We start from the raw sequence: 12,952 nt of genomic DNA, 5'->3' as shown, positions 1-12,952 counted from the left end.
AAGAGAATACAGCTCATATTCTCCTTGCAGAATTGATTTTTGTTACTTCTCTAATTAACCAATTCTATTGTTAACACTATATTTTTTTCTGCATGTTACCAGGTCATTAAGTTTCTTATAAGAATCAGACACTCACAAATAATTTAGATGAAAAATATGTACATAATATGTATGCATACAAGCTACTTAAAAAATACACACTGAATTATTCAAACACCCCAAATGTGCTCATACTTGTTGAACTACATAATGTAGTATTTGATACTACCTTATTACCTGTTATCTGAGGACATACAATACCAACCATGTCAAAAGAGCCTGGAGATAAATATTAGTATTTGAGTACCTTTGAATATAAATATGTTCAATACTTAAACTGTTATAAATGTTGAAAATGATTCCCTAAATTTTTTATTCACTTGTCTTCAAAGCTGATCTTATTTGTAATAAAAAAACCAAAAAACCCACTGCCATCAAGTCGATTCCAACTCATAGTGATCCTATAGGACAGAACAGAGCTACCCCACGGGGTTTCCAAGGCTGCAATCTTTATGGAAGCAGACCTCCATATCTGTCTCCCAGGGAGCGCCTGGTGGGTTGGAACCACAAGTCTTTGGGTTAGCAGTCAAGTGCTTAACCACTGTGCCACCAGGGCTTCTTTTCTGTAATAATACCATGTTTCAATTCATTGGCTATTTTTAGTATTGGGACTTTTGGCTTGCTGTTCTGCTACATTTGCTGATTTCATAACAGAACACTAGACTCCCAGGGAAGAACAAAATAAAACAAAAACGGCCTTTGCATGATGTCTGCTTGGCTTGTCCAAATCCTGCTATCCTCAAAGCTCTGTGAACTCTCTACCCAGTGAACCCTAAGTGATTACTATTTATCTCACAATTTGCCATGTTATGGCTCTGGCACGTTCCTCTTCATATTGTTTAACTTTTTATGAGATCTTATTTCTTCCAGCCAATTGTAAGCTCCTCGAGGTCAGAGGACATGTTTTATTCATCTGTGTTTCCTTGTCAATATTTTCCACAGTGCCTTGCACGGAGCAGGTTCTTAATAAATGCATGTTGATTCATTGATCGGTCTATCAATGCTGACATGAGAAATGGATGGTCCTCTAGATTTCAGGCTGCTCTTACAATTTTTAGCCTCTTGTTGATGAGAAACCCACATACTCAAGTTTCTACCATTTAGAAAGACTGTCAGAATCAGCAGACCACAGTCTGTCCTTCCATGTTCAACAGATAAAGCCTGATATTTGCTATTCATAGCTGAAATAAACAAGTACAGAAAACTAAAAAGCTAGAAATGTGCTTGTCCTCAATTATCCACTTTTGCTTTCAAAATAGTTTTTTTTTTCTTTCAGTTAATATATGTCAAGTTTCACCTAATTTCTACCTTCAGCTTTGAACGTAGCTTCTAGTTTCCATATGAGAAAAGAGAAGAACAAAGTGTGATGGAATCATGGGTTAGGTAACCTATCTGGATGATGATGTTGTTATTAGGTGCTGCTGAGTCACTTCTATCTTATAGTGACCCATTGTGACAGAGCAGAACTGCCTATAGGGTTTTCTAGATTGTAATCTTTATGGGAGCAGATTGCCAGGTCCTTTTTTTTTGTGGAGTTTTTCAGTGGGTTGGAACTGCCAACCTTTTAGTTGGATGATGGGCAAGTATAAAAACATACATAACGTCTCACGGTAGTGTTATATCCTGGCCAATCACTAGGATTTGGCATCGTTTAACCTTTCCACCTATTACTTCCAAACAGGCAAGATGGCAATGCTCCTACAGTCATAGAGGTGCCCCAGTCTTCTCTGAAGGAAAAAGTAACATGCATAGAGAACTTATTCATAGCCTTTGGTTGGTACTTTCATAGAGTAGGTAGAAATAAGAGAATGTTGTACAAGTTAAGGGTCTCATTAAAGAGGAACCCAGTTTTGCTTTGCTGGGGTAAATAAGTACTTTTCCTTCTAGAATTTTAATCTCTTGCCCAAATATAAGTGAATATTCCAAATATATATGGCATATGCTAGATTTCAGTATTATAATACAAAGAATGTCAACAAATTCAAACACTGATTATCCAATTTTCTATACTGTTTCACAATTTAAACATTATAATCTTAATTATAAACAATTACAATGAAACAATTGCTGCTTTTCCTTAAAGAACTACAATATTTCTAAAGGTGTGGACACACAAAGCCCACAATTTTAAGTTTTTGGCTTTCATCTTAATCTGGATGTTCACTTTAGCTAGTTCCTCAGAAGACTGGTATCTACCCACTCACTAGCATAAGCTGAAGAAGAGTATGTATTTTGATAATTATTTGAATGCCCAATATAAATACATGTTTATAGCCATCAAATAGCTATATAATGTTTTTCTATATATCAGAATATATGTGATTATAAAAGTACCTTCAATGTAGATTGTGAAAATAGTTCCATATAACATACAATGTCTCTTTTCATTGACTTTATTGATATCAAAATAAAGATGGGAGGAAAACAATAGAATAATAGTAAAACATAATATTCCTAATATTTAAATAAAAATTCACAGTTTACGATCATTATTCACTTTCTTATTTTTCACTTTCCCTTTCTTATTTAATCATCAAAGAAGCCTGGGATAAAGCAGGCATCAGGATTAATTTTCCTTTTTACTGACTTACTTGGAAACTCAGGAGGTTAGGTGAGTGATCCCTAAGATAGATCGCTCAGCAAACAGCAGTACTTGGGAAGAAAACCAGTGCTCTAGAGAATGCACAGGAGTGAACATACTGTCACTGAACTTCTAAATGACAATAGCCTCTTGAAGGATATCAAGAAAAGGTCCAAACCAAACCAAACCCATTGCTGTCAAGTAGATGCTGACTCACAGTGACCCTATAGGACAGAGTAGAACTACCTCATAGGGCTTCCAAGGAGTAGCTGGTCGATTCAAAGTGCTGACCTTTTGGTTAGCAGCTGAACTCTTAACCACTGCCCTACCAGGGTTCCTTATGAAAGGATAGAGAGAAAAAATAATGTGAGACAAAAATCTAGAAGAATATAAACTAAGACTGATTGTGCTGACCTTCTAAAAAACAGTGTAAGATAAAGGAATGTTTCAAAGTATACAAGTATTAAACCTAAGTCAAGAAATTAATTATTAAATTTAACAAAAGAAATTAGAAAAAAATAACATTTTCTTTCACTCTGAACAAAGTCTCTCTCTGTGAGATGTAGAAAACAAAATGACACAAGCTACTACTACCATAAGCTTTCAGGCTACTTTGAAGAAAGTAAAAATGAGGCAAAAGCATGGTGCCAAGTAGCTGCTCTTTCTTTTTATCTGTCCTGAAGGTCTTTATCTCTAAAATCAATAGAGTTCAGCTCTTGGCCATTTCTCGCTCTCTGTGGGTTTAAAGTCAGGAAAGGTGTGCATCAGGGTTGTATCCTTTCACCATACCTATTCAATCTGTATGCTAAGCAAATAATCCGAGAAGCTGGACTACGTGAGGGGCATCAGGGTTGGAGACTCATTAACAACCTGCGTTATGCAGATGACACAACCTTGCTTGCTGAAAGTGAAGAGAACTTGAAGCACTTACTAATGAAGATCAAAGACCACAGCCTTCAGTATGGATTACACCTCAACATAAAGAAAACAAAAATCCTCATAACTGGACCGATAAAGCAACATCATCATAAACAAAGAAAAGACTGAAGTTGTCAAGGATTTCATTTTACTTGGTTCCAAAATCAACACCCACAGAAGCAGCAGTCAAGAAATCAAAAGACATATTGCATTGGGCAAATCTGCTGCAAAAAAAAAAAACAAAAACAACTTTTTTTTTTTTTTTTTTAAGGACCTCTTTAAAGCGTTAAAAGCATTAAAAAGCAACGATGTCACCTTGCCCCTGACCCAAACCATGGTATTTTCAAACGCATCACATGCATGTGAAAGCTGGACAATGAATAAGGAAGACTGAAGAATTGATGCCTTTGAATTGTGGTGTTGGTGAAGAATGTCGAACATACCATGGACTGTCAGAAGAATGAACAAACCTGTCTTGGAAGAAGTACAACCAGAATGCTCCTTAGAGGCAAGAATGGCGAGACTGTGTTTTACATACTGTGGACATGTTGTCAGGACATCATGCTTGGTACAATACAGGGTCAGAGGAAAAGAGGAAGACCCTCAATGAGATAGATTGATACAGTGGCTGCAACAATTGGCTCAAGCACAACAACAATTGTAAGGATGGTGCAGGACCAGGCAGTGTTTCGTTCTGTTGTGCATAGGGTCACTATGAGTTGGAACCGACTCGACGGCACCTAACAACAACACAACTCCGTGGGCAGGCATGGAACTCACTTTCATCTCTGTCAAACCCGAGTCATCACTACCCCCTTAGGCTTACTCTTCTGTCTTCTTTCCAAAATTATTATACAATACCCCTGTTAATTTTTTCAAGTAAAATAGTATAAAAAGTAAAATATCTTATCTGAAAAGGTTTCAAAAGGAAGATGCACAAAGAGATGGGTAAAGGAAAAATGAGAACAATATAAAAATATTCATATAATAAATCAAAATAATCTCAAATCCCCTCATTCATTTAGGAACTAAATTATGATATATATTGATGTGTCCCCGGTCTTTCTCTCCATGCCATTTCCTGAAACCACCTCCCTCTTTCTGCCCATTAAATGAATTGAATCAAATAGAAGTCAGGCTACCCCTGTCAGCTGATCTATGCCTACAGTGGTATTGTAATCGATTGCTCATGAGTGTAGAGATTTAAGTGAGTTCCAAGCGGTGGGATGCTATAACAAAATCCAAAATAAAGTTTTTTAAGTCAGTGTGAATGGCCAGTGTATTATTTGGTGGATGGAACTGAGTTTAAGTCTGGGAGTGGTTTTGATAATATGTTACTATAGTTAGTAGGGGAGCCTCATTCAATGTGTCTGATATATTAGTGTTCATAGAATTATATTTTTAAAAATGGTTTACGGTCACAGCATCGAAAATAGTAGAGCCATCCAAATACCCTAAATATGATGTCATTGATAGGGGACCAGTGAGTAAAATTTCATTTTTTAACAGCTATTTACACTGCACTTATACACACACACACACAATATGTCTAAATCAGTTTACAATAGGAGCTTTTCTTAACTATAAATCACTATCAAATTATATTTTTAATGTCACTTTGCAGTCCATGTCCACACTTAGCTCACTCCTAGCAACCTTACAGGACAGAGTAGAACTGACCCATGAAGTTTCCAAGGAGCAGCTGGTGAATTAGAACTGCTGACCTTTTGGTTAAGAGCCGTAACTTGCTGTAGCTCTTACCCACTGTGCCAGCAGGCTCCCAAAAGCACTTACCACTGTTAAGTATCAGTTAAATCTAAAAGTTTGTGGTTAATTTATAAGTTGGACATACCTCAATGTAAAATGTTAATTGATTTTTTAATTATATTGTATTTTTGGTGAAAGTATACATAGCAAATTAGTTTCCCATTTAACAATTTCTATATACATTGTTCTGTGGTATTGGTTACATTTTTTCACAATGTGACAGCATTCTAATTATTTCCATTCTGGTTGTTCTGTTTCCATTAGTCTAGCTTCCCTGCCCCCCTCTTACCTTCTCATTTTTGCTTTAGGGTAAATATTGACCATTTGGTCTCATATAGATGATTATTGAAAGGAGCACAGTACTCATGGGTGATACTGTTTATTTTTGAGCCAATCTATTATTTGGCTGAAAGGTAAACTCCAGGAGTAGGTTCAGTTCAAAGTTTAAAGGGTATCTCAGGGAGACAGTCTTGGGCGATCCTCTGGTCTCTACTGGTCCAGTAAGTCTGGCCTTTTTTTAAAACAGGTTTGATCTACATTTCTTCTCCCATTCTATCTGGGACCATCTATGGTGATCCCGGGTCAGAAGAGTTGTTAGTGGTAGCTGGGCACCATCTAGTTCTTCTGGTCTCAGGATAGATGAGGCTTTGGTTCATGTCAGCTATTAGTCCTGTAGACTAGTTTCTTCTTTGAGTCTTTGGTTTCTTTCTTTCTCTTTTGTTCCAAATGACTACAGAACAATAGTTGTACCTTACATGGCAGCTCACAAACTTTCAAGACTCCAGATGCTGCTCACCAAACTAGAACGTAGAACAATATCTTTATGAACTATGTCATGCCAATTGATTGAGGTGTCCCCCGAGATGTTTACTGAATTTTGTACCTTATATGCTTTGCAATGAAAATCAAACTTTCACATTCAAGAGTGAAGTGTCTTCCTTATGAACCCAAATAAAGATATTTAATACAATGCACATTTTATTTCAAGTTTATATTTATTATATTCACTCAAAAGGATTTTTTATATTTACACACACATGCATACACATATACATGTAGATCTCTGATTGGAAATTATTGGTAACAAGTGTGAAATGGAATACTGGTATATTCTCAAATGCTTACATGTCATCATTCCACTAGTCCTAATGAGATTATTTTGCTATAATAACATGTCTAGTCTAGATCCAGGTCATCTACTACAGGACAATTATTTTAAATGGTCCTTATACATAGATGGAAACCCTGGTGGCGCAGTGGTTAAGAGCTATGGCTGCTAACCAAAAAGCCAGCAGTTCAAATCTACCAGGTACTCCTTGGAAATCCTATGGGGCAGTTCTACTCTGCCCTATAGGGTTGCTATAAGTCAGAATTGACTCGATGGCACCAGGCTTGGTTGTTTTTTTGTTTGTTTGTTTGGTATATATATAGACAAGGTATTATTTTTTATAAATGGAAATGTTGTTGTTAGATGTGGTTGAGTCAGTTCCAACTCATACAGACCCTATGTACAACATAACGAAACACTATCTGGTCCTGCACCAGCCTCACAAGAGTTATTATGCTTGAGCTCATTGTTGCAGCCACTGTGCCAATTCATCTTGTTGAGGATCTTCCTCTTTTTTGCTGACCCTCTACCTTACCAAGTACGATGTCCTTCTGCAGGGACTGATCCCTCCTGATAACATGTCCAAAGTATGCGAGACATAGTCTTGCCATTCTTGCTTCCAAGGGGCATTCTGGCTGTACTTCCAAAACAGATTGGTTCACTCTTCTGGAAGTCCGTGGTATATTCAACATTCTTTGCCAACACCTAATTTAAATGGCATCTATTCTTCTTCAGTCTCCCTTATTAATAGTTCAGCTTTTGCATGCATATAAGGTGATTGTAAACATGGTGCACCTTAGTCCTCAAAGTGACATCTTTGTTTTTTAATACTTGTAAGATCTTTTGCAGCAGATTTGCCCAGCGCAATACGTTATTTGATATCTTGACTGCATTCTTGGCATAGCAGACCATAAGACTGCCTGATTCAGAATGGCCAACGTCAGTCCATTTCAGCTCACTAATGCCAAGGATATCACTCTTTATTCATTCGATTTCATTTTTGACAACTTCCAATTTTCCTAGATTCATACTTCATACATTCCATATTTTGATTATTAATAGATGTATGTTGCTGTTTCTTCTCATTTTGAGTAGTGCCACATCAGCAAATTAAGGTCCCAAAAGCTTTAGTCCACCCATGGCCTTAAGGTTGACTCTACTTTGAGGAGGCAGCTCTTCGCCAGTTGTATTTTGAGTTCCTTGCAACCTGAGGGGCTCATCTTCTGACTATGTCAGAAAATATTATGGTGGTATTCATAAGGTTTTCACTAGTCAATTTTCAGAAGTAGGCTGCCAGGTCCTCCTTCCTAGCCTATCTTAGTCTGGAAGCTCTACTGAAACCTGTCCACCATGAGTGACCCTGTTGGTATTTGAAATACCAATGGCATAACCTCCAGCATCACAGCAACAGGCAAGCCACCACAGTACAACAAACTGACAGACAAGTGATAACAAGTCAAAATGACAAAATTAAAAAAAAAAGCCCATACTATCCAAATGGACCATATGAAAAGTAATTTTTTCAATACTTAAATTGTTTATAATTTTTTAATATATGCATTTATCTTACAATTAAGATATTCAGCACTTCATCTTTTAATGCAGTTTGCCTTGAAAAAGGCTCAGGAGGATTGTTTTACTAGGAACATCAGCTAAGGCTTATGGAAAATAGGATTCCTAAAAATATGGCTACACAATAATGATCTTAGGTAATCAGGTGACACATTTTTGAATTAGTAAAATACTGTCTTTCTAATTCTATTTTACTTTTGCTGCTATGGCTCAGTTCATATTTAAAATGGTTTTTATTTGTCATGAACAAAAAGCCTCATAATGTAGAAAGATGAGTTATGAAAAAAGGGACATGGATGTCAAATTGTAGAAAAGGCGAGCAAGGAGCTGTTACCTCACAGGGCTGTTAGAGGAATCTGGGTCATGAGCTGCCACAGTCCCAATAATATTCCCAACTTGGGTGGCTTCTGACACCTCCATGGGGTACAGGGGGGCGGAAAACACGGGGGGCTCATCCACGTCCTCCACAATTATCTTCACGGTTGTTGTGTCGCTGAACGGCCCCAAGCTGAGGAAGCGAGGGTCGGCATCTTTATTTGCGGCTTCTATCCGGAGCGTGTAACTTGTTTTGGTTTCAAAATCTAGTTCCTGTGAGGAAATTTATTAGAAAAATTAAATTACCAATTAAATAGTCAGCAAAGCAGAGCCTTTTCATTTATGAATGTCAATAAACATCAGAAGGACTCTCTCAGAAAATGCACCATCAGCATTCAAAAGTAATAATTAATGATGTCAATCAGAGTCCTTGCTGCTCTTCTGACCCACAGATAACAGTAAGGGCTTTCGTGCTAACTTCATCCACCTCGCTGCCATACACTGCACAGACAAATGCGGGTCTTTAAAATATTATTTAAAAGACAGTGGATAAGATCTAAAAATCTTTTCCAACAGGGATATCAGCACACTCTTCTTCAACCATGGAATTTAACTGCACTAAAAAAAAAAAAAAAAAAAAAAAAAATTTTTTTTTTTTTTTTTTACCCAGAGGTGCACATTAAACAGAAAGAAAATATGTCTTTCCACTGAATTTCTCATTTAAAAGATCAGTTTCATTGATTTTGTGGGACTGCACTGGGTCCTGCAGCTACAGAGGCAGAAGTAGCTCACTGGGGTTGTGCCTTCTAAAAACACCACTGTTCTTCTCAAGGAAGCACCCATCACTTCTGCCTCTATCGTTCCTCCATCAATACACACTATATTTCTCTTTATTTATATCAGGTAGTGACAGTTACATTCCAGAATCTCTTCTGTGACTAACTTTCAAAGAGGATTAACACGTTAAAAGTTTCTTTAAAGGTCCCTGGGTGGTTCAAATGGTTTGCACTCGGCTGGTAAGACAAAGATTGGTGGTTCAAATCCACCTACCTACCAGCACCACAGAACAAAGACCTGGAGACCTGCTTCTGTAAAGATTACAGACAACAAAGCCCTATGGAGTAGTTCTACCCTGTAACACATGGGCTCTCCTAAGTCTCAAATCAACAACAAAAACAAATCCAATAACAAAATTTTCCTTAAATTTAGTGACCCAAATTTCATAGCTTTAAAAAAAAAAACCTATAAGGGCAACTAAAATATTGCACAAGGGAAGTACTATCTGTGAAGAAAGAATTATATACACAACACGTAGAAGTTGTTTGTGGCAATAACACTCTTCACTTTCACAGATATGGAGAGTAACAGTTTTTTATGACTTTCAACCTCAATCTCAGCACTGGAAAACCATCCTCAAATATTCCTTTACATTGAATAATATAAATCAAAAACATCAAAATTAGTAATGAACTTAAGAGAATCACTGTCAAATATAAGGCACATTTCATTTACTTGTCAGTACTTAATGAAAAGGCATTAAAAAAAAGGGCTAAAATATATTGCTGAGAAGTGTAATCCAAGTTCATCCATTGTGTATATGTACATATGTGTGTGTATTTATGTGGGTATGCACACATTTCAGCTCACTCTACAGAGGATTTGATGCTGATTAAAATAAGTAAACCAATTTATATAAATATAAAATAAGATATATAACCAACCCATTGCTGTTGAGTCGGTTTTGACTCATCCCGATCCTACAGGACAGAGTAGAACGGCCCCATAGGGCTTCCAAGGGGCAGATGGTGGATTTGAACTGTCAACCTTTTGGCTAACAGCCAAAGTCTTACCCACTACACCACCAGGGCTCCTCAAAATAGAATATATATACTAGCTATATAATATGTAATACATGTATGTGTGTTTATATGTGTATATGTGTGTATAGAATAAATGTGTTTACACATAAACACTACATAAAGAGATTCCACAGCTCATCTCCAGTTAATACTGAGGAAAAAACTATGTAAACCAATACACAAAATAGGCTTATGATATCTAGACCCGAGAACACGCACTGAAACGTTTATTTGTTTAATGTGTTTCATCTGCTACCTTGTAAGATGCAGACTATTTTTTCCATCAGTAGTATTCCCAGTGCCTCATGATATGTACAGGATGTTCAATAAGTTCTCATTGGGTTAGAAAAATCCAGAACACAGATATCTAGACCACAAGAGCCTCCTAACTGCACTATACCTTTACCCTAGAGAATCCTGATTGCAAAGTAGGAGAATGCGAAAAGAAACACAATCAGATATATTGATTTTCTTGACCATAAAAATCTTCATAAACTTGTTCTGGGGAAGGAAAGGTTTCATTCCTACCTGAGGTTGCATACAAAAATGTTGGGATATGTGGTAGACAGTGCCCTAAGCAACACCTAGTTAACAAATTCAGTGACATTTTTGAAGGCCACCTTTTTGTCTATTATCTAAAAATATGTCTAGTCCAATGGTTCTCGACCAAAGGTGAGAAGCAGCATACACTGGTTTTTTGCAACACCTGGCCCCTTCCAAGAAGCTTTTGATTCAGCAGGTGCAGGAAGAGGCAGAGACTATGTACTTTTCAAAGGCTCAGCAGGTGGTTTGGATGCAAATCCTGTATTAAGAAATCTGACTTAAGTCACTGAAATTCTCTTGGTCCTATTTATAAAATCCAACACTTCATTTGGAAACTGCTAAGAATAAAACAAAGCATTCTTGTTTACTTCGAAACACTAAACATACACATAAACAGCTTGGGCAGGAACCTTTTCAGATCATTCTTACATTCCTTATGAATCTGAGACAAACCTCATTTCCAAATATTAAGTGACTCTGTATGAGAGACGGTATTAAAAAAAAAATATCCTGTTTATCACCTAATTTCAAATCATTCAAAAATCACAGCAAACTTTAAGATATTCATTCGGGTCTTCAACATGACCAAAAGTGATCCAAAGATTCTGTATTTAAGTAAAAGTTTGACTGGCCTATGAAAAAGTAATTTAAAATTTGCTGCAGAAATGAATGCAATTATTTTATAGCAACTTTTTAAAAATGTGTCTGAAAGGCAACATGAAGTAAGACACCTGGATGCCACTAAGTTGTGAAGAAATAATTATGCATGATGATTGTCCAAAAACTATGATGAAAATAGAGCAATAAAAGGATTCATATGAAATGGTTGGAATCAAGATTACAGACAAAAGGAACTGCGACACAATATCACCTTCAGAGAAAATCTGAATAAGCCAGAAATCAGTTTTCAAAGAGGGGTACAGGGCGATGGATAGGATTGTTAAACGAATTGAAGAAAAAGCTTTTGCAATAATATTTTAAATCTGCTTTTCTTTCTCATTATTGATTTCTACATAAGCAATACATCCCATAACTATCAGATTTAATCAGCAGAGCTATGCGTGGCAAAAAAAAAAAAAAAAATTAAAATAACAGTTGAGGAAAGAAAAACTAAAAAGAGAAGGAAATAGAAGTAATGTCTACACAAATTCTAGTCAATGTTTGAAATTATATATTGTTAGAAACTACAAATAATTGGACATTTAACTGAAATACTCTTTACACTGTAGCCAACGATAGCAAGCTATACGTAGGGTTACCAATAACCTGAAATCAAAACAGAGTCATACAGACCCAAACTAGTGATGCAAGAGACCCATTCAGAAACCTCTGTTGTTGTTAGTTACTGTCAATTCTGACTCATGGCGACTCCATGTGTGCATACAATAAAACTGCCTCACAGGGTTTTTAAGGCTGTGACCCTCTAGAATCAGATCACCAGGCCTGTCTTCTGAAGTACCTTTGAGTGGGTTTGAACCACCAACCTTTGGGCTAATAGATGAACACTTAAATGTCTGCACCACCCAGGGACTCTGGAAACTGCTCTCTCATCTGTGAAGTCACACCTATGTTGGAGGCACTGGAAAACAGAAGCAGTTTGCTTGGTATATTCTCCCCAAAATATACAATAAGGCCTTTCAAATGTTTTATGATTGTTATCAATGGATGATGAGCTTTAGGAATTAATGAATTAAAAAAAAAGTATATATAAGTCAGAGGTGGGCAAACTTCCCATGTAAAGGGCCAGATAGTAAATATGTGGCATGTGGCCATATGTTCTCCAACAGAAGCAAACAAATGAACATGGCTGTGTATCAGTAACTATCTATGACCTCTGAAATGTGAAATTCATAGAATGTTCATGAAGCCTAAAATATAAATGTAGAACCATGCTTAGCTCATGGGACACACAACAACAGGTGGACAGTGGACCGTTGTTTGCAAACTCCTAATCTAAGGAGTCCAAAACACTAAGGACAATACTCAAGGTCTTCTATGATCAGAGCCTGCGCAAGCTTTCCAGACTTAATGCCTACCACTCTTCCTGCCACCCCTTTGTCTACAATTAAATCAAACTCTTCACTATAAATGGAAACACTGTGGCCTAGTGGTTACGTGCTATGGCTGCTAACCAAAAGGTCCACAGTTTGAATCTACCAGATGCTCCCTGGAATCTCTATAGAGCACTTC

The 12,952-nt window shown here is 36.9% G+C and overlaps 1 protein-coding gene across 2 annotated transcripts in view; it reads right to left on the bottom strand.

The window, feature by feature from the left end:
• CDH7 (cadherin 7) overlaps positions 1-12,952 on the bottom strand; it is a 151,168-nt gene that overhangs the window by 32,124 nt on the left and 106,092 nt on the right. For both annotated transcript variants that reach the window (XM_049900734.1, XM_049900733.1), the window contains exon 7: positions 8,380-8,633. In XM_049900734.1, the coding sequence (XP_049756691.1) occupies positions 8,380-8,633 (254 nt within the window). The remainder of the gene's footprint in view (positions 1-8,379; positions 8,634-12,952) is intronic.

The sequence above is a fragment of the Elephas maximus genome, chromosome 11 (genome assembly GCF_024166365.1).
Source record: "Elephas maximus indicus isolate mEleMax1 chromosome 11, mEleMax1 primary haplotype, whole genome shotgun sequence".
Lineage (NCBI taxonomy): Eukaryota > Metazoa > Chordata > Mammalia > Proboscidea > Elephantidae > Elephas > Elephas maximus.
This window is presented reverse-complemented; position numbering and strand designations above follow the sequence as displayed.